The sequence below is a fragment of the Nipponia nippon genome, unplaced genomic scaffold (assembly GCF_047370975.1).
Source record: "Nipponia nippon isolate SJK-2023a ecotype South Korea unplaced genomic scaffold, ASM4737097v1 scaffold_5, whole genome shotgun sequence".
Lineage (NCBI taxonomy): Eukaryota > Metazoa > Chordata > Aves > Pelecaniformes > Threskiornithidae > Nipponia > Nipponia nippon.
Window position 1 is genome coordinate 57,042,583 of NW_028262369.1, and position 26,228 is coordinate 57,068,810.

Sequence of the window (26,228 nt, forward strand, 5' to 3'; positions counted from 1 at the left end):
AACCAAATAAGCCTAAAGGAATATGACTGAGAAGAGGAATGGAAAGCAGATGACATGATTAGGGAGACAAACTCAACTTTAAGGACACAGACACGCTCAAACATTCTTCTACATAAAGAAGACCTCAAGTCGTAATCTTCACAAGGGGGAATTAGACTGACCATATGCAGTCTGTGATAGTGTTGAGATCAACAGCCTCAGCCTGTCTCTTCTTAGAGAATCTCTTTATGCCTGCACTAACAAGCGCAGGACTAAGCACTATCACACTTACCCCAGGGAAACGCAATTCTGCTTAAGAGAGTTAAGTAGTAGATTTGCAAGAGAAGACCCAAGCTCCAGGTAACTTAGTAACGTGAAAGGCAGAAAATGGATTATAGACAGGCAAAATCAACAACAAAAAGACACAAAAAGCATATCATAGATATTTGGAGGAATAAGCTATGAGTAAATGACACTGAAATCTCTTCCTATTGGTTTCATTTTCTTACCCTCTGCTTTATGAAGCTCTAATGCCAGCTGATTCTTGGCCTCACTTTCCTCGCTGAGGCACTCCATTAGTTCTTGGTGCTGACTAACCACTTGGGCAGTTTCCCGATTTCGGCGGCTGAATTCTTCCTCAAATTGCGCATGGTTTTCATGCATTTTCTCCAGCTAAAAGTAAACAATTTCCCTTAGCATCAGATCTTGGATGCACATGCAATGTAACAGTACTACAGGCATTTAAACAAAAACCCTCTTAATTTTTTATAACATTTATGCATTAAGATCCAGGTTTTGAAGTTTCATTTTAGTACTAGGTTGACTTTGCCCAAAACCCCTGGATGCTTTGGTGACTCCCTGTACTCACATATCTGTATTTTTGCCACAAATCTTACTTAGGCACATAAGTTTCTTTTCTGTGCATAAAATGAGATACCTCCCTGTTGGCTAAACCGCTCAGCTTGACAGTTCCTGAGCTACTTGAAATTCAAAGCATCCTTGCACTTCTTCAAGACATTCAGGCATGTCTAACAGACAGTGAAGTCAATACATCCTCAGGTTTCCAAGGTATGGCACCAGTTCTCTGAGACTATGTATCTTACATTCCTACATGCCATGTCTGAAGTTCAAAGGAAAGGAATAGAGCAGCCCCATTCCCATTTAGTTTACATTTAGCTTATCCTGGTAGATAGAACATTTCAGAGACATAAGCAAAGTATGCTTGAATGCAGCTGATGAAGGTGACCTAAAAATCTAGATCTACCACGGCCTATGCAAGTGCTTTAACCACAAGTTAGCTACATGCTAGTGGAACCAGCATCAGTACCCAAAAGTACAAATTTAAGCACCTCATTCTAGGAGGGATTTTTTTTTTTTTTTTTAAGATGGTGAATATACATTCACACAGATGCTTATCTCTGGGTTGCACAAAATACCTGATGAGAAGACGAATTTCAGATATATTCCTTCCCTTCACCTTTTCTCTTAAATTAGGGGCTTTTTTACTCAACAAACTAATTACTGTAGCGCTAAGTTCAATCCTTTAAATGTATACAGTACTCAGGCATCTACCTCAGTTTACAACTTCTCTTTGCAAAGCTGAATGTCTAGATACTGCAAAACTCAGTATGGAAATACTCAAATTCTTTTATGATATTGACTTCAGCTCCTGTTATCACAGTTAACCAGTATATAATTACAAGGATGTTTGCTTGCTGCTATCTACATATTCCCAAAACGTTTCAACATGGGACTGAGTTTTCCTGAACCTCCTTATCAATGTTGAAGAAGCATTGATGTGAAGCGCGATAAAAGCCCCTGAAAAACCCTTAACTCTTGGTCTCCTGAAACTACCAAATGCATCTAAAACCCCAGTTTAAATCTACTTAAGGCAAACAACTTATAGCCTTCCTACAGGATCTGCTAGAAGAAAAAAGAAGTCATTAAAGTCTCATTTACAATGATCAAATAAGGGCAAAACCCCTGCTTCATTGTAAGAAGCAGCGGGTGCACATGCCTCCCTATGCTGTTAAGTTGTCATGTATTTGGACAAAATATATTTCTTTTTAGTAGCCAGTCCTCCAGGGTGCTAAATAGACAAGCCTTAAAACAGATTTCACATTTTCAGTATAATTATACATCTATACAGATTAAAAAGTTTTACTTGTTTAGTTGATTCTGTAACCAGTTCCAGAAGTCTCTCCACTGCAGTGCGCAAACGATGACCAATCTTCAGTATCATTTCTTCATTTTCACATACCAATTCTGACTTTGCAAAAACACTTTCACATAAGTATTGGCTCAACTCAGACCCCTCATCAGTCACTGGAGGCAGCTGGTTATGTTCTGTGAGAGTTCCATCAAGCAGCTCATCTACTGAAAACAAGCAAGCTATTTAAAAAACACAGAAAAAAAGACACAGAACTGGCCACTCAAGATAACAACTGACATCAGACAGTGACATTGGTTGGTCCTGAAGATGTATTACAAGGTGAAAAAACTTGTACAGATCAATAACTCAATGTTGATAAATCAAGACAGTCTTTCACAACATTTGGAAATATTCTACTATATGGGGGCCTGAAACTCCGCATTCACCAAGTTCATCTTTCCTGTCCTATAATCCATTCAACCTATTCCAGCAACATTTTAGCAGTTGCACTATTAAAAGAACTAAAATGAAAGAACACCGATAGACACTCTCTAAAGTGTGGAGCAACTTTGAAAGAGACACAGAAAACACTGCAACAAAAGATATCCCCTTTCTGAACCTCATCCATATAAAAGGAAATGAAAAGGTGTTTTACAAGAACGTGAATTGACTACATCCAGGTATGCACATTTGTACTCACCTTTTTCTAGGTGATGCTTTTCTTTGGCTTTGAAATACTGCATGAACCCCATTTCTTCCATAATACTGTGACTTTCTCTAGAATCTCCAGAAGCCAGACTATCATCAAGGCAAAGACCAATCTTGCTACAGATAAGGTCCTCAATAGCTATTGTAGCCTTCACCAACTCCATAAGCAATTTCAAAAGATGCTGGTAAGATTCCTGCAGTTTTTTCCTAGAACAAAAGTATATCGAACACTTCAAAAGTTGCATGCACTTGATTTAAAAGACACTTCGAACCTACTGAAAAACTGACAGTCTAAAATGGGTATCTTGCCATAGTTTGACAGTTATCAGTGAAGATGATTCACATGACTCACAAAAAAACCAAGGCCATTTTTACAGAGCAGGCTCAGCAAAAAAACCTTTGTCTTCTCCACAGTTAGATGGAAAGATCATACTGCAGTCACAAGCATTTCAGGCTTCCACATCTGTAGAAGCACCAGCAGGGAGAACACTTTTACTACTGTAGTGTCTGCAACATCAAAATAACTAGGGGTGTTCTGGCAAAGTAGACAACAAAAATTATAATTATGAAAACATTCTAGTTTTAAGAAAAACAGTAAGCCAGTTTCTTAAAGGTGAGAGAGCGAATTCTTCTAGAAGCTTATTCAGCATGACAGCTTCTCTAACCCACACATTTCAATAACATATCAAATCAATCCACATTGCAACGAAAGGTTTCTGTGACCAAGAGGCTTTCTCCATTTCTACCTTTTTCCAAGATTACGGACAGTGGAAACACCAGAACACTAAAGTCTCCATCAGACCACAAAAAAAAAAAAGGAAGAAGAAGAAGAAAAAAAAATAAAAATAAAAATAAAAATCTTGCTCTCTATATCACCATAGGTTGGTAACTAAAAAAAACTCAAAAAAACCTTGCAAATAAAACCAATATATCATCATCCTACGCTATTAATTTGAGCTGGCTTAATTTTGCCTAGTTACTGATTTCTTTATGAAAAGTGAGAAAACCAGCAAAGAAACAAAAAAACCTGACTAAGCATTATGTAACCCAAGATGTACAAACCTTTCATCCTTGGACTGCTCTATATCAGATCTCAACATGGCTACCAAATTCCCTCCTTCTTGGTTTTCTCTGTCCCTCTTCTGAAGGAGCGTCTCCAGTTCAGAGTTGGTCTCCTCTATTTCACGGTTTAAAGACTCCACTTTCTTTTCCAGCTGCAGAAAATAGAGTAACCATGCAATAAAGTCGATCATATTGCCTAAACTATGAACTTCACCCAATGATCTTACCCTTCATCACTTCCTATATATTCACAAAATCATTGTCTGCTGTTATGCAAATTTGCTTCCACAAGTACTAGAAATGAAGGACAGCAGAAAGACTAAAAATGAATGGTTTTTTTTTAAATTGTCCTTTTCTGATGTTAATTTTGCTTCAGGGAGCTGCCTCACTTGCATTCAGACTCAGTGCATACAAGCAATGCAAAAAGCTTGTAAAAACTTTGCATCATATTTTAGTTTGCTTTCATTGTTATGCCTCAAAGACACAAAGCAATGTCCTAGCATAAATTTTGACACTGTAGCACACAAACCTGAAGAGCAACCTGATCCAGTATCATCAGTGCTGGCTAACTTTCTTCTTTGCTTTATAAGTTCTGCCTGAAAACAAGTTTCTAGAAAAATATCTTCTCTCCTCATATTTACATGTTCAGATGACACCTCCATCCCATTAAAAAGAAAATATATGTTTATACGTGTATATACCTACCACTGACCCCTGAATTTTGCTGCCAAATCAGTACTATTTTGTTAGAAACTTTGTCTCATAAGTAAGCCAAGAAATTAGCCAAAATAGATATTTGGGAGGAAACTGTAGGGAAAGAAAAGCATTCTGCTCCCATGCCAACCTTCTCAGCCCTCATCAAATCCTGCATGAAGAGCAGGAAACAATAATGCATTTCTTCCAGTAGGGGAAATTCTTAGTGTTACTCCCAGTTTTCTCACTAAATATAAAGGCCTAACAGAACAGTCTAATATACCAAGTTTACATTTTGGTCCTGAATTGTGAGAGAAGACATGAATGTTTCATTTCATTTTATCTTCTATTTTGAAAACTCAAAGCTATTATTTTAATCATTGGAAAAGAATTTGACATTTCTAAACTTCCTAATTAAAATAGATACCTTTTTCAAGCTGTTCCCCTCTCTCTAAAGCTTTCTGGGTAACCTAGATTCAACTCAGATATTTGCTTCTACAGGAAGCATAAAATTTTGTTTTGTTTGGCAAATGAATATTATCTTTGCCACTTCTGGATCCAAACTTCCCATTTGCCTGTCTTACTTCCTCCAAGCTATAGGGCAGTTGGTCTAACAAAAGCTACTACAGCACTATTTTCTTGACAAAAAAAAACCATGATAGATACAGATGGCATCAATACACAGACAACAAAAAGGCAAACATCCAACCTTCTTTTATAAAGCAGTGTTAATCTCCCTGAGAAATGGCTGAAGACCAGTTTTCAAGCTGATACCCAGTTTCAATTTCCATGTTACTGCTGTAGCGCTCGAACTAAGAGACAGAGCCCATCATACATTACACCTCGAAAATTAGTGATCACAAGAATTATACACACAGTCCCTCTATATACATCTTGAGAAAGGTGAGAGCACTGTGCTAAAATACAACCACAGAAGCGCATGTAAAATCTAGGTTTAAAATATTTTCCACGCACCTGGATAATGATTACTGCTTTTTCCTGCAGCTGGGCTGATAACTTCTCTTGCTGCTTTTGGTGAGCAGCCTGTGCCTTCTCCCTCTCCTGAATCAACATCTGCTCCTTGTCATGTAGTGATGCCTTTTTTTCAGCTTCAAATTCATCCTGCGTAAGTCAGATATAGTTTGATTTACGGGGCAGGGGGGGAGAAGAAACACCCCCAAAAAACCCACAACGAAATGCTCCTCCCACCCCTTTTTTTTTTTCTTTAAATATGCACACCTTACCTCTCAGATTAACCAGGAATAACTTACATAGTTAACACCCCCAATCAATAAAATTATGCCAAAACTATGATTTGAAAATAGTTAAGTAGGTAAATGAACTATCTGAATGTGCCCACTGAGACCTGGGTCATTTCAGACTGCTGAGATAGTGATGAGGACCAGAAAACAGATGGATAAGTTGGGACAGAGATGGACAGAAGCCACTTTCAGCAACTGCAAGTAGTACAACATGCATAGTACTGAGTTCCACATAGGAGGAGTGATTTACCAGAACAAACTGAAAATCTACAAGGTAGATTTACATGGCTAAATGACCTAGAAGCTATTAAAGTGGACCTCACCTCAGAGTACTCTAAAGCACTCTTAAAGGAAGGGATTATTAGACAACCCCCACTGCTGCATTGGAAAATAAGGGAGGTGAAACAAGGTCCTGGGATCCCTTCCCAAAGAGGCGAAAAGGAAGTAATTGTTTCTGCAACACCAGAACTGGGAAATAAGTCTTCCTGGTCACAGTATAACAAAACCTCATGCAATTTGATCTATGAAAACCAATACACTCCAAGGTGATAGCTACCTTTTTTTATCGGTAAGTCAAGAAAACAATTTTTTCCCCAGGGCATGAAATAAGACTTCAGAGCAGAACATGTGTAGTCACCTGAGCTGTCCTGGATTCTTTGCAGAAGACTCAGCCAGTGCTTGCACTGAGTAGAATAACCCATTCATCACCAGCTCCTCGGGTGAGGACTGCTTGCTGCTCAATGAGACCATAAGGTCTGTCATCATAGCCAAGATCAAGACCAATGCTGGCACTTGGGCAATAACAATACCAACTCCTACCCAGAATCCATGAAGCAGAGCAAGGTAGAAGAGCCAGGTCTGCATAGAATTATAGACTCAAACAGCAGAGCACTTAGCAGTTAGCAAGATAAAAATGAACAGACAAAGGAGTATGAGGACTTTCCTCAACCAGTACAGTAAACTTGTGGACAAAGTCTCTGAAACAGCCTGTCGATTCTTCTGAGAAGCAGTGCATCCAGTAAAAGACTATGCCAGACTGTAGAAAAGAAGTCTGAATACCTAAAATCTGCTAGGGGAGCGGGAGGGAAGAAAGCAAGGAAACTGGCTGGCATGAAGACAGCCCCATAAATGAGCACAAGGGAAGCAGGTAGGGGAAGGCTCATTGGAAGAACCTGTATCAGACCATGATGCAGCTCAGCCTGACATTGCAAAGAGATCCAGTCAGTCTCTTCTGGGACAAGACACCAGTCATCAAGGTAGTGAGACAAAAAACCAAAACAAAACAAAAAAAACAACAAACAGAGACATCTGTACTAGCAGTAGAATTACCCCTACCAAAATTTCAATTAAAAGAGAGATTTCTGGTGTCCCAAATACTATACTCAGTAACTAAGGCACCTAGGCAACACAAGAGAGAGAAAACCAGGCATCACTTCTGCGGTATATACATAACAGTCAGTCCAGTCCCAGTTTCTATGGACTAAAGACTGGGGTTCAGCTGAGGACAGCAATGCCAACTATACCTCCAGCAGCTTTTCAGGATATACTTGTATCCTCTGTTTCAAAAGACAGCTGCACCAGATGGAGAGAGGTCAAAGAATGACTGTTAGGAAGAGTCTCACCTCAGGTTGGAGCACTGACAGGAACAGTAAGGATCTGTTGCAATTTCTCAAGGAGAAGCAAATAAGCAGATAGTAGTTCATCTAATCTAAATTATTTGTGCTCAACAAGTTGAGCTCAACACATGCTCAATTCAGTGATAACACTGAAATGAATGTAAGCACTGCTCCCAGTGTGTCGGTGAGTTTCCCTCTCTCTTCTGACACAGGATGTGTCTTTCATTTAATAGCTAATAATTCATTTAATAGCTCTACACGTGCTTGTCAGCTAACCAATGAAGACATTTTGCACAAGGCTTAGAAGATGATAGGCGATTACTACATCGTGCACTAGGCTAAACAAAGATAATTTTCAGGGATAAGCATCTTGAAGATGCTCATCAAGATGAAAGTTTGGAACTCAGATGATGAACCCAAGAAAGCAGAAATTAAGAACAACTGCAAAAAAGTCTCATGCACGAAGTGCTCGCTGCCATCACACACTTGGTAAAAGCTTACATAACACTGAATTTTTGTTGCCATATATACACAAGCGCAGTAGACAAGGGATGATAGGCCAAAGGCTTGGTCTATGCAGACACCAAAAAGAAAAAGTTTCAAATAACAAACTGAACATAAATGTACGCAAGGACTGTTGCTTGGAGCAAATACATTCCACTGATTTTTTTTGGTTTTGTTTGAAGGACACCACATCCAATTCAGGATTTTAAGACAACCCTGTAGTAAATACCATGACTGCTTACAGAACACTGCATTGTTTTCAATACTGCTTTTCTAGTTCTAACACTGTAAGCAAGGAAGAGATCTAACTCAGATTGTCTTTTTAAAGTCATATGGCTGAAGAACAAAAGTGTATACCAACTGTTCTTTGTCAGAAAAAGCACACTACCGGTGCATGCTCTGAAGCTCATTTTAATCAGACCCTACCTTCAGCTGTGCAATCTGCTGTTCAAGCAGTACCTCTGACTGACACTTCAGCAGCTCAATCTCTTCCTGGAACTGAAGCTGCTGCTTCAATTTTACCTCCTCAAACTGAGCCAGAAGAGCTGTCCGCACAGTTTCTACTTCAGATGCCGATGCAGAAGCATACACCTGCAGACAAGTAATATAAAATATTTTAGCGTTAGTGTAATTAAGGAAAAAATAAAACAAAAAAAACCCCGCAGCGATCAAGCTCAGCCAAATTCTTAGGAGTAAAAACCAATAGTTCTCTCCAATCCTCAAGGCCATACAGAGCTGCTATCTCTCATCATCCTGACTATAGGAAAAAAACAAGTTGATAAAAATAGATAAGAAGCAATATGACATTAAGTACCAAGTGTTTCCTGTATTCATGAGACCATCAGGTCAGACCAACAGAGTACTCCCTCCATGTTCTTTCCAACAGACATTCGTCTAAAGAGAAATTCAAAGAAATAAGGAAGAAAGAGGGGGAGAGAAACACAGGGAGAGCATATTTTGTTTAAGATGCAATTTCTCTTGTTCAAATGGGATTAAACATCATGCAGCTATATTTAATGCAATTATCCTCTGAGATACAACAAAGAAGTCCACCAAAAATACCAGAGAAAGATTTGGGGTTTTTTTTTTGTTAGTTTGGTTTTGTTGTTTGTTTGGGTTTTTTTTCTTTCTATTATCCTCTCTAAGAAGAGTCACTGTAGTCATCAGAATAGACAGAAATCCTTTTTTTAGGATGAAGGGCTTAAAAATTTAGTAATTGTGAGAACTTCGCACAAAACTAACAAAACTAACTTCCCAGGCAAGCTATTCTTCCAAAAGTAAAGAGCCAGCTGGAAACCACGACCAGCTCTACAGCCTGACAGTCCAAAAGAACACAGGGGATCTCCTCAAACCTACGTGTTTTTTGTGAGGTACACCAAGTAATACAACAGTGCACCAGTTATTAGAGAGTTATTTGGCACGCTATCCAATTTTCAAATTAGTAAGTTAAAAAGGAAAAGTAAGTTACATTTTAACATAACATATGTTGTTTGGTTATAGCTGGATAAAGCTTATTTTGTTTGCGACTTCTCCTAATATATGAATGTAATAATATAGAAAAGTGAAATGTCTCGATCACTTGTGGCTGCTTGCATCAACAGAAGTCAGATTGTATAAAACACTGAATAAGTAGAAGATCTTATTCCATTTCAATGTTTAAAGAGAACTTAGTGTAGATGATCAAATTTTCAGCCTTCATTATGAAAGTAAACATCATCAAGCGTACACATAAACATTCCCAACAAGAAGAAATGGTAAAGATTTAAGGGGAACTAAGAAGATTTCCAAACCTCACTGAGAAAACATATTTGGAAAAAGTATTACCTACTACAATTTCTCTAAAAAAAAGAAGTCAACATTAGTAAAGATTGTTCACTTATAAAAGCTTGAAGTGAGCAGTTACTTTCCACAAATGGTTAATGACCCAATTTATTACCTATTAGTTTTGCATCAAAATGGCAGCTTTAACATTTTGAATTAAATACAGCAGGAACTCAGAAGAAAGCAAGCCCACTTCCTTCCCCACTCCCCAGTAAAGATAGCACTGCAAATATGGGTTTATATTTTTAAAAATTCAGGAAAATATACATATCTGAATTCTTTTAAGTCCTTTTAGATAAAGCAAGGCTTAAAAATGTTAACTTTGTCTCCTCTTATCTACTGGCACTATTAAAAAAAAGATCCAAAAAGCATCTAGATATACAGCCTTACTTTTGAGGTTAATAATACTGAATTTATTTTATGTTAAAGTATGGATTATTTTGGGTTTAGGTATTAGCAACATTCCGACCTCCTGCTCATGTTCATGCTGCGCTTTTAGTTTCCCCAGTTCTTTTTCCAGCTCCCTGGAGTATTCTTCCTTGTATTTCTTAATTTCTGCCTCATGAAGATCCTGAAGTTCTTGGAGTGCTTTTCTATGCTTTTCCTCCATATGTAATACTTCCCCACGTAATATATCCAGGGCCAGACGTTTTTCTTCTTCCAGCAGCTTCCTTTGATTTTGAAGAGCTGTGTTTAAGTCATCCTGTGTAAGTATTATTTAAAAAAAGGGAAGAAAAAGTAAGTACAAATATTTCTGTAACCCATTTGTAAGGGACATGTCCTGCTGTATCAAAGCTTTTTAAGTAAACACAAACAATATTGCCTCATGTATGATGAGCACACATACATATTACATATACATACTATGTAACTGAAATGGTGTTTTTTTCCTATCTAGTAAAGTTTTGTAAATTCCCTACTTTTTCCTCTATCTGTGACAGCACTCCCCATCAGCACAATCTTCAGCTTCTGCTTTTTGAAGCTCTTTACACTCAAGAACAATTAAAATTCAGATTTAAGATTAGTTAGCAAAGATAGGACAGAAGAAAAATACCTACCTTTCCCCGCACAAGATCTTCCTCTTAGGCTTTGCGGGCACAAAAACAACATATAATCATAATTTTGGGAAGCGGGCATGGTGACAGACAAGTCTGAAAAACAGTACATCTCTCTCTGAAAGGCTCTGAAGTTTTAGCAACAAGCTAAGCCTTCTTACCTCTTTGACTTGGAGACGTCTTGGGAACACATTTTTTTACCCATCTGAACTCTAAAAGAGCTCATACCTCTGCCCTATCAAGAGTAAAGCTATGGATGGCTATTAAAGGCCCTAAGGCAAGGTCCACTTGCCCGTGACCTGCTCCCAAAATCCCATCTGGGACCTTTGGAGATACCTTTCTTCTATTCTTCCCCTCGAGACTATGCCACTAGGGAGGATCTTTGGATTCCTAGAGATGTAGCTTAACCTACAGAATTACATTTACTTTGTTCTAATAGCTTCTGAAGAATTACATGGTAACTCTATCAGGCAGAGAAGCTCTGAGCCACACAATAGAGACCCTCCAATCTGAATAATGTTAAAAATATTTACTTCGTTTGTACCTTTTCCACACGCTGAGACAGAAAACTCATTAGTCTGAGCATTTGGGCGGGGGGGGGGGGGGGAGTGACAGATGGACTTAATTTTCAGCTTCAGTTTCCTATTTCAGTTCACAATATGGCCACACACAAGTGTTAGTGCTAGCACAAAGGAGGTTGTAGAAATACATCCCAAGAACAAGGGAAAAGGTGATCCTACACAATGTACCATGAAATTTTACCTTCTATGCTAAGTTTTCTTTCTGACTCACCTTATGAGCCTCTTCGGCTTCAACAGCCATGGCTTTAAGTTTTTCCATATGAACAGCAGCTAGCTCAATTTTCAAATTATTTTGGGAAAGTTGAAGTTCTTCATCGTGCTTTAATTTCAATGTCTTTATCTCCTGAACCAAGCGAGCTTGATACATTTTATCCTTTTCATGGAGCTGTTCTGTGTGCTGCAGCTGGAGCTTCTCAAGAGCCTGACTGTGTTCGTCTCTTATATTTTGAATTTCAGATAGGTAGGATGACTCCAAGGAATCCAGATTTGATAAGTGTTTAGCCTCCAGCTCATCAATTTGTGCCTGATGCTTTGTCTGTAGTTCAGCAACACAAGCTTCAAGCTGAATCTGCTGTTTACTTTCTAGTGTAGATTTAAGTGTCTCAATTTCAGCTTGGTGCTTTGTCTGAAACTCAGCTGTAAGAGACAAAATTTGCTGCTTATGCTTCTCCTGTAACTGCTGACTTTGGAGTTCCAGCTCATCAACGTGTTTCTTTTTCAGCTCTTGGAGAAGAATCTCTTGCTCAGTTGTGAATTTCTGAGTCATAGCTTTGTGTTCCTCCATAAACCTGTGTTATTTCCAAGAACGTTAAGAGAATATTGTCGAAAAGACACTGTTTTTTTTAAAACATTGAAATAATAAATAAAAATCAAAGAAAAATAAGTAGGCTGTACTTAGCCTCCACAAATTTTTCTTTATGTTTCAAATACAGAACTAATTCAAAGCAAGCTACAAAGATGATTTCATAACCACATAATTAAAGGTTTGTGTGATGTCACTTGGTAGTATCCAGTTATTACTAGGTAGACTGGAACCCCTATTAAATTACTCACTAATACAGAGCAACATAGAAATATCATTCTCTGTTTGAGAAAATACTGCCATATGAGAGCATCTAGGACATAGTATATACATTGTCTAGATCTCCAATGTGTTGTCTGCAAGTAAACAAACTGTCATAAGAAACATCTCTAAAAACATCTGGTTAAGCCTAAGACATAAAACCACTGTGGAAGTGTATGTGGGATACTTGGGGGCTCCTCCAAACTCATCTCAGCTCTCTGAGGTCTGCTTAAAGCTTGATGAAGAAGATTTAGTATCTGAAATGCTGCAATTTACTGTAATCATTAACTGTAGTATTTTTGGATACAGACACCAATAATTAAAAAAAGTTATTGGTTATTTAAAGGCTACGTTCTTGCTTTCAGCATTTTCTTACTGTAATTATTTCCCCAGTCTTGTTCTATGGGCATACGTTTGGGGAGGAAAGAAGGGATAAATTTGAAGCAATGCATGCAAACACAAAACACAAACAATGCAGGTAGGAAGGGGAGGAAAAACTGAGCAGTTACAACCTTCATGTCTAACCAGAACTGAAGAATATCATATGTAGCCCATCAACCTCAGCATTCAGAGGATAACACAAGCTTCATTCAACAGGAAAAACTTGTTCAAATTAATTTGAATTGTTTGAAAACACTTGAAAAAATTTAGAGAATTTTTCCACTTACATGTCCTGTAACACTTACCCTCTTCAAGGCTAGTATATGATTTTTAGCTGGGTGTTGTATTCTTAACTGTAACAGGCAGAACTTGACTACACTTCATTTGATTTGCTAGACTAGATTAAATGCATTTACATGAAACAAAATTCTATAGTAAACTGTAATGGATAGCATTACTGTTCCTTGGGAGAGTAAGCTTTACATATATAAGATAGCTGGTGCCATTAAGTGACAAACCTACATCACTATGACTCATTAAGTTTAAAATAAGAAAAAGTAGCAATAACAATGACTGAACTGGTAAGTGAAAGCGCTCAAATACTGAGGACTTACTTGTTTTGTGCTTCCATAAGTTTCAGTGCACATTCTTCCTGCAGACAAAGTGTGGCCTTTTCCATTTCTTTTGCCATGCACGCTTTGGCTGCCTGCAGGTCACTGTCATATTGCTCCTGAGATTTCTGCATGGCCTGTGCACTTGCAAGGGTGTCCTCTAGTTGCTGCAAGTTGTTTTGCTGCTCTTTTACCAACTTTTCCAATTCTAGAATTTTGGCAGCCTGGTGATCTTGAAGCTGATTCATTTCAGCTTCACGAAGTTCAAATTCCTTTTGTAAATTCTGCTTCTCATATTCTGCTTTATTTTGCAGTTCTATACGCAACAATGATAACTTCTCTTCTGCTTGGATTCTCTGGTCCTCGCTTTCACATTTCCATTTCTTCTCTTTTTCTTTGTACATAGTCTCCATTTTCTGGAATTCTTCTCTGGCTTCTCTTAATTTATTCTTGTGATCCTCAGCAATTTTATATTTTATCTGTGAACATAATTATTAAAAAACACATAGAATACCAAAACCAAAAACTGAAGCGTGTGAAGTGAACCTTCTCAGGCATTTAAGGTCTTGGAGACATTCAGTTCTTGCAGTGAAGTCACCCTTCCAAATAAAAGTAAGGTTGAAATGTCAATTTATAGGTACTTGAATTCAACGCACTATTAAGAATTAATTGGAGTGAGGAAGATAAGAAAAAATTAAAGGAAAATTCTAGAATTAATATGGTACTTTATGTTGTTTTCTCTTGGGGCCACTTCATTTCAGGAGTTCAACTTACAAAGCTATGCTAGGTATTTATATTGGGCATGATAAAAAAAAAAAAAATCTCATTTAAACCTCTCCTCTCCTTACATGTTCCAGTGGTATTTTATATGCAATGTCCAAGACCATGATCTCGTACATAGCATAAAAGCAACATAAAAAGCATGTAGCATAAAAGCATAAGCCAAAGTGTCAAATGGTTGCTCAATGACAAAAGGAAAAAAAGAGACTCAAAATACACTAGAGGTAAACAAATAAACACTAACTAAGGAAACAGGGTCATCTCTTAAAGAAAATTAAAAGCTAATAAGAGATCACGTAGGAGCATCAGTATGAAGTTTACTCTTCAGTTTTCACTTGGAAGGTTTGTTTTGAACAAATATTTAAGCATTTATTTATGCTACAACCTAAATGAAGAGGTAGAAGGGAAACGCAAAAACCCCAGATTTTGATTAACATACAATCCATGAAAACTTGGGGTGGTAAAGCGGGGCACTGGAAATAGAGGGGCAATTGAGGAAACTGGTTCACTCTGTTTCTGAGAGCAAGAGACCACAAGGCAAATGAAGTATGTATTTCCAGATGCATGGGGTACAGGCTTATTTCAAACACTGCATTCTGTATATGCTTATCTTTTACCCAGCCAGCAGTGCCACAAACAGGATACTGCAGGTGGCAGGAGTAAACCAGCAGTACTGAAAACTTCACTATTAGAAGCTTCAGCTGAGTCTCCATGTTATCTACAAACAGTCCGCAACTGTTTTCTCTGGCCTTCTCCACCAGTTTTTAAGTCTAGAAAAGGATACACATACCTATTTCTCTTTAAAAAGGGAGGAAAGGAGGACTTGAGAAATGAGAGCTTCATCCATCTAATTCTCATAAGCAGTCAAATATCAGAACAAATTAAACAATGACTTAACATCCAATCTAAGTTTATCCTCAGATGGGACAGCTGATTTAAGAGGTAAGAGGGAAGGTGCCAGATATGATTCTTTCAGCTCTAAGACTTTGATAGTGAAGGTATAAGAGCTACACCAAAGCAAAAGCAGAAATCTGTTGTCCGATTCTTTCTTGTTGCCTCAAAAAATGGTCTGAAAAGTTATTTCAGCTTCAAAAGACAGCCCTATCAAAACCAGAAATTTCTTAGAGGGGACCCATTCAGCAGAAGGGCTTTTTCATCTGCCACAGGGCCTCCTGCTGAATTACCACGTGACAGTATGCAAGTGCACCGTGTTACTTTTGCACCAGGATACTATGATGTGCTGCAGGGAGATGTTCAGGATGGGGATCTTTTGTACTTGCCTGTACTGGAGTGGTATACGTATGCTTGACCCATGTCAATATAAAAGGTGGACTAGATCAACCCTTGAAGCACCTGCCTTCCCACACTATCTGTACTCTTAAAGAAAAGTTCACCTGCAGAGAAACTAAGCATTTAGCACTAAAGTGCTCTGAACTTCAGACTCCTACTCCAATATTTGTGTGTATCTGTGCAAGTCCATTTAAAGCTGAAGCTACTACTACTAAACAGGCACGTTTAAAGATAAGTGCTGCTTCTATCTCCCTTGGCCTTCCCAACAGATCTGGGTTTGCCCAACTCTATACAAAACAGTACTGTAATACGAATTACCTCTTCCATTTCCTCTTTCAGATGCTTTTCATTCTGCACAGAAAAATCTTTCTGTTTAGTAATCTCTTCCTTTAAATGCTTTATTTCTTCCGAAAGCTCTGCAATACGTCGTTTCTCAGAGTGGAGGAGAGAGAGCTTAGCTCTGTGCTCTTCCTCCAGCACACACACTCGCTCAGCCACCTCCATTTCAACTTGACGTGCTGCATCTTGAGCACTCTGTAGGCGCAGCTTGGTGATTTCTGAAAAGAAAAAAACAAAGACATTCTGGAATTTATTTTCTTTTAACAGGTCCTATTAAAGCTGAATGTTGTCAGCTGTGCAGTTTATCAGTAGTACAGTGTATCAGTAGCCATACTAACTACAGACCAACAAGAATCCCTTATCAGGATGATTTTTGTACTCTGTTCCACTTCATCACCACCTACGAAATCCATCAGTTTCAAAACACACAGAATAATGGGGAAGGATCATGAAACCTGTGGCAGGACCTCCCTCCTGTCAGCAACAGCCACAGAGGCTGACTTTCTTTTTGGACAATGTAATAGCAGATTTAGGCAAGTTTTATGTAAATAGCATGTGCAAAAGAGGAGATAAGGCATCTCCCCAAAAAGCAGATGGGACAAATCTCTGAACAGTCTAATTTAAGCAGTTTTGATATACTGTCTAGTATTAAAAATAAATAAATGAAGATAAGAAATATAACTGTGAATTAAAAAAAGTTGTACTGATCCTTTTAACCAACATACAGCAGAATATAGTTATAGCCATGTATGTTATATAGCTAACTGTAAGTTATGGATGATGAGTTCAAATGTTTGTGTATCATACTGTGCTCCCAGAAAGAGGTTGCAGATACAAGATCTGCCATGATCCCTTACCTGCACCTCAACAATATATTCATTTCATATTGAACCAGTACAAGGCAGTATATTTCTATAAATTACTATTCCAAGAAAAGCAGCAACTGTTAAGAAACTACATAAACCCATGATCACATAGGAAGTCTCATTAAATTTAGCCATGAGGAACTTTCACCTGAACCCTACAGCAAAAGATACCTATTACAAATTCTGCTCCCCATAAACACTTTCCTCTTTGTTCAAAAAATTCATCCCAATATGTATGCCAACTAGTTAGCAAACACAGGAGGAAAAAGAAATATTAATGTTAAATGAGCAGAGCACTATCAAACCCACAAAAGGAACACAGGTAAAAGAGACATGGAACATAGAACAGAAGTGGGTCTACTCTGTGGAAGAGAGTGAGAACTGACCTATTTCATGCAAATACAAGAGACATTTAACATAGCTGACAGAAAACACTAACAAATTTTCAAATAAATATTAATTCAGGAATTGACAGTGCCCTTCAAGTGTCCATCAAGAATGGAAACCTGATCAACTCCTTTTAGCAACTGCTCTGCAGTTGTAGTAGGTTTTACTACAGAATAATCAACTTCAGGTCACCACATCTTTGGAAGTGCAACTCAACATGCCCATAAAAGTCAAAAAGCAAAGTGGTCAATGCCAGGGATTAACACGTGTTAAGTGTTCCCTATAGCTTATAGTAAACTAATAAAATAATTGAAAACTTCTTCAGATAAGCCTTCAAATATTTAAAAGAAAAATATAAGCCACATGAGAAGCTTACCATTTTACTTCCCAGCCTGCCAGCTCATCTTACCTTTAATATGTTCTTCTGAAAGTTGGGCACGGAGCTGCTCAAGTTCTAAACAATGCTTTCTCTTCATTTCCTCAATTTCTGTTATATATTTGTCTGACAGATCCATCTTCATTTTCATTAGGTCCTCCTTATATTGAAGTGCAAGGGAAGACCTTAAGGAGTCTAATTCATGCCTGTGTTGTTCTTTAAGTTGTACCTGCAAACAGGCAAGTTCTTCCTACATAAGAAATGGGTTAGAAAGACATCTTCAGCTTCGAAGAAACCATGCTGAGAATCTTTAGACGAGAGCACTACATGAATTGCGCTATAATGCACCTGCTCGACATGTATATATCTGGTTTTCAAAAACCCTGCTGGTTTTGCTCCGTTCCTACCACTCCATGTGCTACTGGAGCGGCGGAGCCCCTCAAAGTAGAATCATACAATCATTTAGGTTGGAAAACACCTTTAAGATCATCAAGCCCAACTGTAAACCTAACACTGCCAAGTCCACCACTAAACCATGTCCCTAAGTGCTGTCATAGTGTACTTTGAATAGTAAAACAGGGTGAGGAAGAACAAAATAGTCTCAAAAAAAGTCAGTATATTAGAACCTTTTGAGTAAAAAAAAAAAAAAAAAAAAAAAAGAAAAAGTAGATACACTCTGGAATCATGCCACAAGGCAGGTCTGAGTTTCAGGAGCCGTTTGAAAGTATAATAGAGGGGGAATTCCCGCATGCATCTGGGTAGAGAAACTATCAACTCTCAACACTGAAGAGATCCCCCTCTACATGCCACAGAACTCAGAAGTAATAATCTATGAATGCAGTTTCATACTCAGCTAGGTAACAAATAGCAGTGAGAAAAGAGGCATGATGCATACATTTCTCATTTATAACTCTCATGTTTTTTGTGTGATTTACTAATGAAATTGAGCTCATGCTATCTTGTGTATGTCTCGTCTGCTTGTCATTCCCTCAGTAAAAAAAAAAAAAAATTATAATTAGTTTAAAAAATAAAAATCTAAAGCTAAAAAAAAAGGAAAATTCCTTTTTGAAACTCTTAGTCAACTTCAAATAAGTGGAGCAAAGAAGTCAAGATCTTCAATTACAACAAGGTACATGAAAATAGGTGCATAAATAGAAGAGGGACCAAATTAGCATCTCCACTTGAAGAGATCATACAGCAATAAAAGACACAATTACTACAGAAGCTATAGAGAAGAGAAACACCATGAATTCTGTACTTGTGTGGAAGAGCTTTGATAAGCTCCTTACTAGGCATGGGATAACCCAAACAGAGGACACAAAATTACAGAACACCATGTTTCATCTGTTCTGCCAGTCTGAGAACTATTTAAAGTTGGTAATTTACAATATACTTGTCAAAAATAATTAAGCCTTAATAAATGTCTTAAATTAACTATCTCTTCGTTAAGAGCTAAGAAACAGACATCAGTTTTCATACAGGTCATGTAATGAACTTTAATAAATCAAAAATACTACCTGATGTTGTTCCAGCTGTTGATTTAACTGACCAAGGGTATCTCTTCTTTTTTTCTCAGTAGTCTTTTCAAAAACTGCAACAGAAGAACTGAGAAAAGGGTTTTAAAGTTTAGGATTGTAACATGTGTCACAAATTAAGTTAAATGAACTTGCCGACTTATAATGTAGTACTGAAAGTAGGCAGAGCAACTATAACAACGGCTCAGGCCTGCGCACTCATGACTTCCATTGCTATGTTTCTAAGTACAAATCACCTAATGCCCAATCCCAACATATTCAGATGTTAACGTAATCTTTTATATTAAAAAAAAAAAAATGTTAGCATGCTGTCATAACATGAGATGAAAGGAAAAAGAATAGATTACCTGATGTCCCCTGCTTGATCTTGACTCACTTCCAACTCTGACAGTGAATATTCCTTCAGTTCTTGCAGTCTCTGATGCAGCAAAGTCAATTCTTCTCTGTAGTTTTCTTCAGCAATTCTTAGCTTCTTTTCAAAATAAAGTCTCAGTTGTTCCAATTCAGTTTCATGCTCACTTTTTCTTTGCTGACGCTGCTGTTCAAATTCTTGTTTTAAACGCTCTATTTCTTCCACCCGTGATGCACGAGCCAGGAGCTGCTCTTTTAGCTCTGGAATGGAGGCAAAACCAACACAAGTACTCAGAAGGACATATCTTTAGGCTAAGTCATTCTGTGAAGATAAGCCATATTTTAATTGTTGAGATACCAGTAAAATGTTATCCCATAAGCTACATAAGAAAATGAACTTCTGAAAGATGAAACATTCCTTCCTCAGAAAACAGTAAAACCATATTCTCCATTTACACTGCAGAGAAACCATCCTCATGACAAGAATCAAAACTACCAGCAGACTGTCTGCCCTCCTCTTTTCCTTGTGGTTCAGGTCTGGGCTAGTGACATGCAGAGTCCTGCAATACTGCTTAATCTTCACACCTGCTTGTTGTAGCAACCAGAAGCAACAATTTAGTCAAGAACATTTAATTTGCTTCAGGGAAAACCACCCAACAAACAAAACCAATTTTAGCACAAACTATGCAGAAAAACAAAATCACAATAAAGAAAAAGTAAAATCAATTCTGGATTACTTTAGTGATGGTTTGGCTATCCATCATGAGCTCAAGCAGATGCTAAATTCATTGAATTAAGAAGAACTATCCAACCAAAAAAAAAAAAAGTTAGAATGCAGTAGAAAACAGCAATCAAGTCTGGTTCAGCAAGCTACCTTCCTTTCAGGGAATGAGGACAATGGCCAGCATCGCAGCATACTCGTGAACTCTTTGAGAGCTTTCTTCCCCACATTCTGTATTAAAGAAGCATTAACGTATCAGGAAGTGAAAAGGTCGGGAAAAAAAAAGAAAATCTGCTGAACATGGAACCGCATTTAAAGAAGAAAGAACTTGGAGAAAAGCATCTGCTTACATTATGCAAGAAGAGAAACTTCAGAAACATTTATGGAAACACAGGATGTCACCCAGGAAGCAACACAGCTCATTGTTACAGTGTGGTTTTGTGTAGCAAACCAGAAAAGGCACACTTGGCATGAAAAATTCTCACAACAAACATGCAAACAGAAAGAATAAGAAAAGTAAGTACATAGCTCAAGTGTCCTGGTTTCAGCTGGGATAGAGTAAATTTTCTTCTTAGTAGCTAGTATAATGCTGTGTTTTGGATTTAGGATGAGAATAATGATAGCAACAACTAAAACATCAGTGTGTTAAGTAGCGTTTATACTAGTCAAGTTTATACTACTTCCCATGCTCTGCCAGGTGCACAAGAAGCTGGGACAGAGCATTGCCAGCACAGCTGACCCAGACTGGCCAAAGGGCTATTCTACACCATATGACATCATGCTCAGTATATAAGCTGGGGGAAAAAGAAGGAAGAGGGGGGACATGTTTGGCATGATGGTGTTTGTCTTCCCAAGTAACTGTTACGTGCGATGGAGCCCTGCTTTCCTGAGGATGGCTGAACACCTGCCTGCCGATGGGAAGGAGTGAATGAATTCCTTGCTTTGTTTTGCTTGTGCGCGTGGCTTTTGCTTTAGCTATTAAACAATCTTTATCTCAACCCACGAGTTTTCTCACTTTTACTCTTCCCATTCTCTCCCCCATCCCATCGGCGGGGAGTGAGTGAGGAGCTGTGTGGTGCTCAGTTGCTGGCTGGGGTTAAACCACAACATCAAGCCTGCTTCCAAAGGGAGCAGCTGCCAAGCACAAGGACCAGAGGAGTCAAGTGACAAGCAGGGACTAGTAACACCACCAATGAGATAGGCAAGGGAAGTCCAATCTGGCACAGGTAGGTTTTGCCTAACCACCAAAGTCTGCCAGCACAAAATTAACCCAGAAAACTGTTTAACAGTTTTGAACAGGCATGTCACTCTTCCATTAGAGCAGCGATCCCATCATCCAGCTGCTATGTTTTGAATCCACCACCACAAGTCCTCAAACCAATCCAAATGGATTGTCAAATGACCACTCAAGTGAAGAAAAGCAGAGTAAAATAAAACACCTTTAAGATCTCAGACACCAAAAGAGATATCCTCACCTGGACCATGGGCTTGCATTCTGGTCTCACCATCTCAAGCAAGATGAAGAAGAAACAGAAAGGGTCCAAAGAATGGGAATGCGAGTGATTAGAAACATGGAAAGACATTTGAAAGGTTAATAAAGATCAGGGCTACAGAGAGGAAATATGAGAATTCCTGCAAATACTATAAAGTGCCATCTGCTATAATTCTGTAATATCAAACAGAGATCTGAAAAAGTCAAGGTAAAGTCTGACTAGACAGAAAAATTATTTATTCAATTTATGACAAAAAACAACAAAAAACACCCTCGCAAAACCCTATTATACTTCAAAAGCTGTTTACAGTTACATTATTTAGAAAATCTGAAGTTGCATTTAAAACAAAAGGCAAATGTAATATGCTTCGACTACCCCAGCAGAAGTAAAGAACGCCACCTAACGTTAGAGTCTCAATACAAGGTGAACACACACATAGTCAAGGTTAATGTCATGGTCTCTAGCTTTTTTATTTTTCCAAAATTTTGTCTTTGTGTATTATACGTCTGTTTCGCACACGCATCTGAGACACGTTCTACTTCATTTTAACTGAAAATGTGTGTTGTCTCCAATCACTACGCTGTAAAGTTGACTGTTTTAATACACCTAAATCTTGAAACAGATATCTTAAGATATATAAAGCATACCATGTCAGATTTCAGCCAGTCATTATTTTGTCTCAAGCTTTAGAATTTTTTCATAAGTTTAATGCAGATACATAAGACTAATTAAAAAAACCCAAACAAACAAAAACAAAACACCAAACACCAACAAAAACCTCCAAACTGTTCATGTTTAATTGCTGTACACAATGTTTTTCCTTTATTTTTTGCTTTTAGGTTTAGGGGATTTGTTTATTTTTTAAACAGAAGCATCGTTATGGAAAAAGGAGGTTATTTTTAGCCTTACAGAAAGAACATTATCATTTATTCTGATTTCAGAAGTATCACCTGAATGTTTTTATTTTATTTTTAAAATCAAGATATCTTTAACTCAGGGCTTTTCTATATTTAAAAGTATTTCAGAAGATGGTGAATCTCCATTTTGAGTGTCAATGAAAAAGCATTTTATTTAACTGAGCTCAAAACTGAAAGGGAAAAAAGCCATTTCTACCTCAAGATAAACCTAATCACACAGTTTTAAAATATTTCTGCCTTTTTTTTTTTTTTTTAAGCAGACTGATCTCTTAATTACCTGCAAATAAAAGAAAATGTATCATAGCTACAATAAACCACTTGGAATCATAAACTAAGTGGTGATCATTACTGTCTACCTTCAATTAACAATTTTCTCAATTGAATTCATACCCATTTCCATACTGAACAGAAATAGGAGCATGTTATTGCATTGACCAGCATTTTCTCCATTTTTTATCTACATTATACTTAATTTGACATTGCAGTGAAAAATGTTTGGTTTCCATTAAAGATTTTTATAGGGTGCAGGAACAGAGTGGGAAGGGAAAGGAAAACAACAGGAGTGAGCTTGTCCCTACAGCCATACCATGATTTTTGATACTGCAGAACCAACTAGTCATCTGACACTGACTCACCTCTTGCTTCAGAAACAGGTCATGCACCCAGTCGCTAGGGTACAACCCACGACACTTTTGTGACCTACCAGTGTTTTTCTGGTACACAATTAGAAGTATTTCAATGTGTACTTCTATATGAAGAAGAAGCAAAAAATAAAACACGTCAGTTTTGAACATACCACTTAGCTCTTGCCGATTTGCTCGGGTACTGTCAAGCTGAGACCAAAGCTGCCTGATTTCTTCTTGTGACCGAGTCTTGAGTTCTTCATGCATGACCTGAAGTTTCTCCAGCTATGGAAGACATGTTAATAAAAAAACCCAAACCAACCAACCTTTTTAAAACAATTTTGTTCTAATTGCTTATTTTATATGCAACAGACAGTTCTGTCAGAAATAGGTGGAAACACTTACTGACAACCAGACTCTCAGCTCCCCACCCAGGCTACCAGAGATACTGAGTAGCACTTAACTGTTAGACCCACTCCTTTAAGAGAGAGGAATTTATTCCTGATGCCATATTTATCATCACTGGCAAAAACAGAGCATTAGCTAGATAAAAACGAAACACAAGAACCAGAAAATTAAGTATATAAATACATAGGAAGGAACGGCACCAAATTGCACAAAGGCAATTGCATTCAAAAGATTTTGAACCCCTACAGGAAATCCCAGAGTATTTACCTACTTTGAGAGATGCATTTCAGTTTTTCAATAAAATCCCTAAATACAAACAAGTCACCCAAATGATAAGTATAGGGTCTAGTTTTTGTTATATAAAGAGAGCAATCAACCACTTGAAATTAATAAAGAGGTATTATTTACCTCTTTCTGAAGATTCTGCTCTTTTTCTTGGCTTTTCATTTTCCTGTCTTCTAGGAGTTGGTTATGTTCAGCCTGCAGCTGTTCTTGTAATTTTCTAATGGCTATCTGGTGTTGCTTCTCCAATTCTATACATTTTACTAAAATAAAAAATGAGTTCTGTTATACCACCATCTTGGTTACTGAATAACCTGTACAACTTTGTGCAACTAAAATAGAAATGCATGGCTCTAGACTAGAATGTTAACTTACAGGAAATCACAGAAATACTTGAATAGTAAGTTATTTGAAAGTCAAACATTTCCACACAGTGCTTCCTAGGTCTCTGCATCCCACACTGTTAGCCAAGAGGTAACCAAGGGCAGTGCCAGAGGGATGAGCATCTACTCTCTGCATACACGAACAAGCATCCCAAACTAGAAGCACACATACTTGGAACAAGTACTTGGATCAAGTACTTGGATCAAGCATTTCTTCATGGCCTACAAATACAGAATTTCTCCTACAACCACACTCAGCAGCAGGCAGTAGAAGAGATGAATAGGAATGACTAGGAAAGCTCATGCCAAGTACACTCTGCCTCAGCGCTGAGCACTCTCTGAACGCTGTAGACTTGCTACTACCTCATCTGGTCAACAAATCTTGATCCGCCCAGAAAGAATCTGCAATCAAGTGACCACATTTCAGCCACAGTGAGCTGCAAGAGATGCACATTATCCTCACAGAACAGACTTTAACAATACAGGCTCAGGGACATCTAGTAAAGCCAGTGCAGGCTGGGAAGAACAAGCCATTGCTACAAACACGTCCTCGCAGCAGCCAAAGGCAAGCCAAACACTGTGAAAGCATCTGGCCCTTGGCAGGTCAAAAAGGGTACTCTTCACTTCTCAAACGTGGCCTTGCTGCCAGCCAGCATCATCCAGTACCCTTAACACTGCATTTCCATTTCTTTGAAGAGAGCATTATTTCCCATGTCTCACCTGCACAGTGCCTCACAGGCTAGGCAACCCAACTAGCTATCTCTCTTCACTTCATGGTACACCATGACTCATGTCTCCTTTTCATGCCATCACTGACAGCAAATCTGATGCTACTGTGCCAGTCAACCACTATCTCGACAAATGTGCCAGATTTTCGAGACCTACACAAACTTTTCATAGTCCTGTCTCCTATCTGCACCTCAGCAAAAGACATACACAGACGTACCTGGCTAGGTACTCATCCAGATTTTATTTTTCAAGTTAATAAAAACTCCAATTACAGCAGTCTCAAAAACATCACTTCCAGAACAGTATTTTAAAAAGCTACTGTTCCATTAAGCTTTAACTATTCATAGTCCAAACCTGAATTTTTTGTTAGAAGAAGCTTCTATTAATATTAATTGGAATTTTGATTAATCCAGTAACTGCCAAAGCCAGTTTTCAGCTGGAAGCAAAACAGCACCTCCCTTTAATATGCTTGAAGGAAAACATAGCCCATCTCATATTCTGTGGAAGTCAAAACACAACACAGCTAACCAGTCTTTAAACAATTTTTCATTTATGTCCTGTTTTCTAGACAGCCTCGTGCCATCGACCCAGTTTTTAAGTAAGAGTACATGGATATATCTTGTATTTGCTTTTCATACAGGTTCTAAAAACACTTAGTTAGCTTTGCCATTGTTCAACTGCTTCCCAAACCATAGCACTTACTTTTAGACTGTTCGTTCTCAAGAGAAAGAAGCCCCAGCTCTGCTTTGAATTTTTCCAGTTCCATTTCCAGAGTTTTCTGCTGTTCCATCATTTCAGTCTGATGTTTTTCAGACAGCTCTTCACACGTGCTTTTCAAACACATCTCAGACTCCAATTGCCAGTCTCTTTTGAGAGTCTAAGAGAGCAAGACATGCGTTATTAAAACAAACATATTTATTAAATCAGTACATTCCCCCCTCCCCCATTTGTCCTCTAATAAATGTGTAGTAGACATGGGACTTCTACCAGCTCTAGTTTTACTTTTTCTTGTATGAAGAACAGAATTTGTACCTCTAATGCCTGGATACGTGTCTCTTCCATTTCCAATTCTATTTTCTTTCTTTGATCAACTGTGAATAAAATACTACTTATTAATAAATTTACATAAAATGTTATGATTAAATGACAAGTAGGAATATGGATTACCATTTTCAGCATCAAACTCAGGGCTTAAATAGGTAGGCATGCAGCAGTGTAAAGTACTGGGCTCTAAATCTGCTGCTATGCTGTAACCCAGTA

General features: G+C 38.0%; 1 protein-coding gene across 4 annotated transcripts in view; it reads right to left on the bottom strand.

The window, feature by feature from the left end:
* PCNT (pericentrin) overlaps nucleotides 1-26,228 on the bottom strand; it is a 103,609-nt gene that overhangs the window by 56,517 nt on the left and 20,864 nt on the right. For 2 of the 4 annotated variants that reach the window (XM_087732095.1, XM_087732094.1), the window contains exons 11-27: nucleotides 26,001-26,059; nucleotides 25,671-25,845; nucleotides 23,983-24,119; nucleotides 23,340-23,451; nucleotides 19,409-19,673; nucleotides 19,044-19,131; nucleotides 17,560-17,776; nucleotides 15,877-16,115; nucleotides 13,492-13,967; nucleotides 11,645-12,221; nucleotides 10,267-10,500; nucleotides 8,403-8,567; nucleotides 5,570-5,716; nucleotides 3,902-4,053; nucleotides 2,832-3,046; nucleotides 2,144-2,355; nucleotides 489-651 (exon numbers count right to left, since the gene is read on the bottom strand). In XM_087732095.1, the coding sequence (XP_087588221.1) occupies nucleotides 489-651; nucleotides 2,144-2,355; nucleotides 2,832-3,046; nucleotides 3,902-4,053; nucleotides 5,570-5,716; nucleotides 8,403-8,567; nucleotides 10,267-10,500; nucleotides 11,645-12,221; nucleotides 13,492-13,967; nucleotides 15,877-16,115; nucleotides 17,560-17,776; nucleotides 19,044-19,131; nucleotides 19,409-19,673; nucleotides 23,340-23,451; nucleotides 23,983-24,119; nucleotides 25,671-25,845; nucleotides 26,001-26,059 (3,633 nt within the window). Of the gene's footprint in view, nucleotides 1-488; nucleotides 652-2,143; nucleotides 2,371-2,831; nucleotides 3,047-3,901; nucleotides 4,054-5,569; nucleotides 5,717-8,402; nucleotides 8,568-10,266; nucleotides 10,501-11,644; nucleotides 12,222-13,491; nucleotides 13,968-15,876; nucleotides 16,116-17,559; nucleotides 17,777-19,043; nucleotides 19,132-19,408; nucleotides 19,674-21,608; nucleotides 21,642-23,339; nucleotides 23,452-23,982; nucleotides 24,120-25,670; nucleotides 25,846-26,000; nucleotides 26,060-26,228 lie in introns of all 4 variants that reach the window. The other 2 variants (XM_087732093.1, XM_087732092.1) reach the window with 2 other exon arrangements.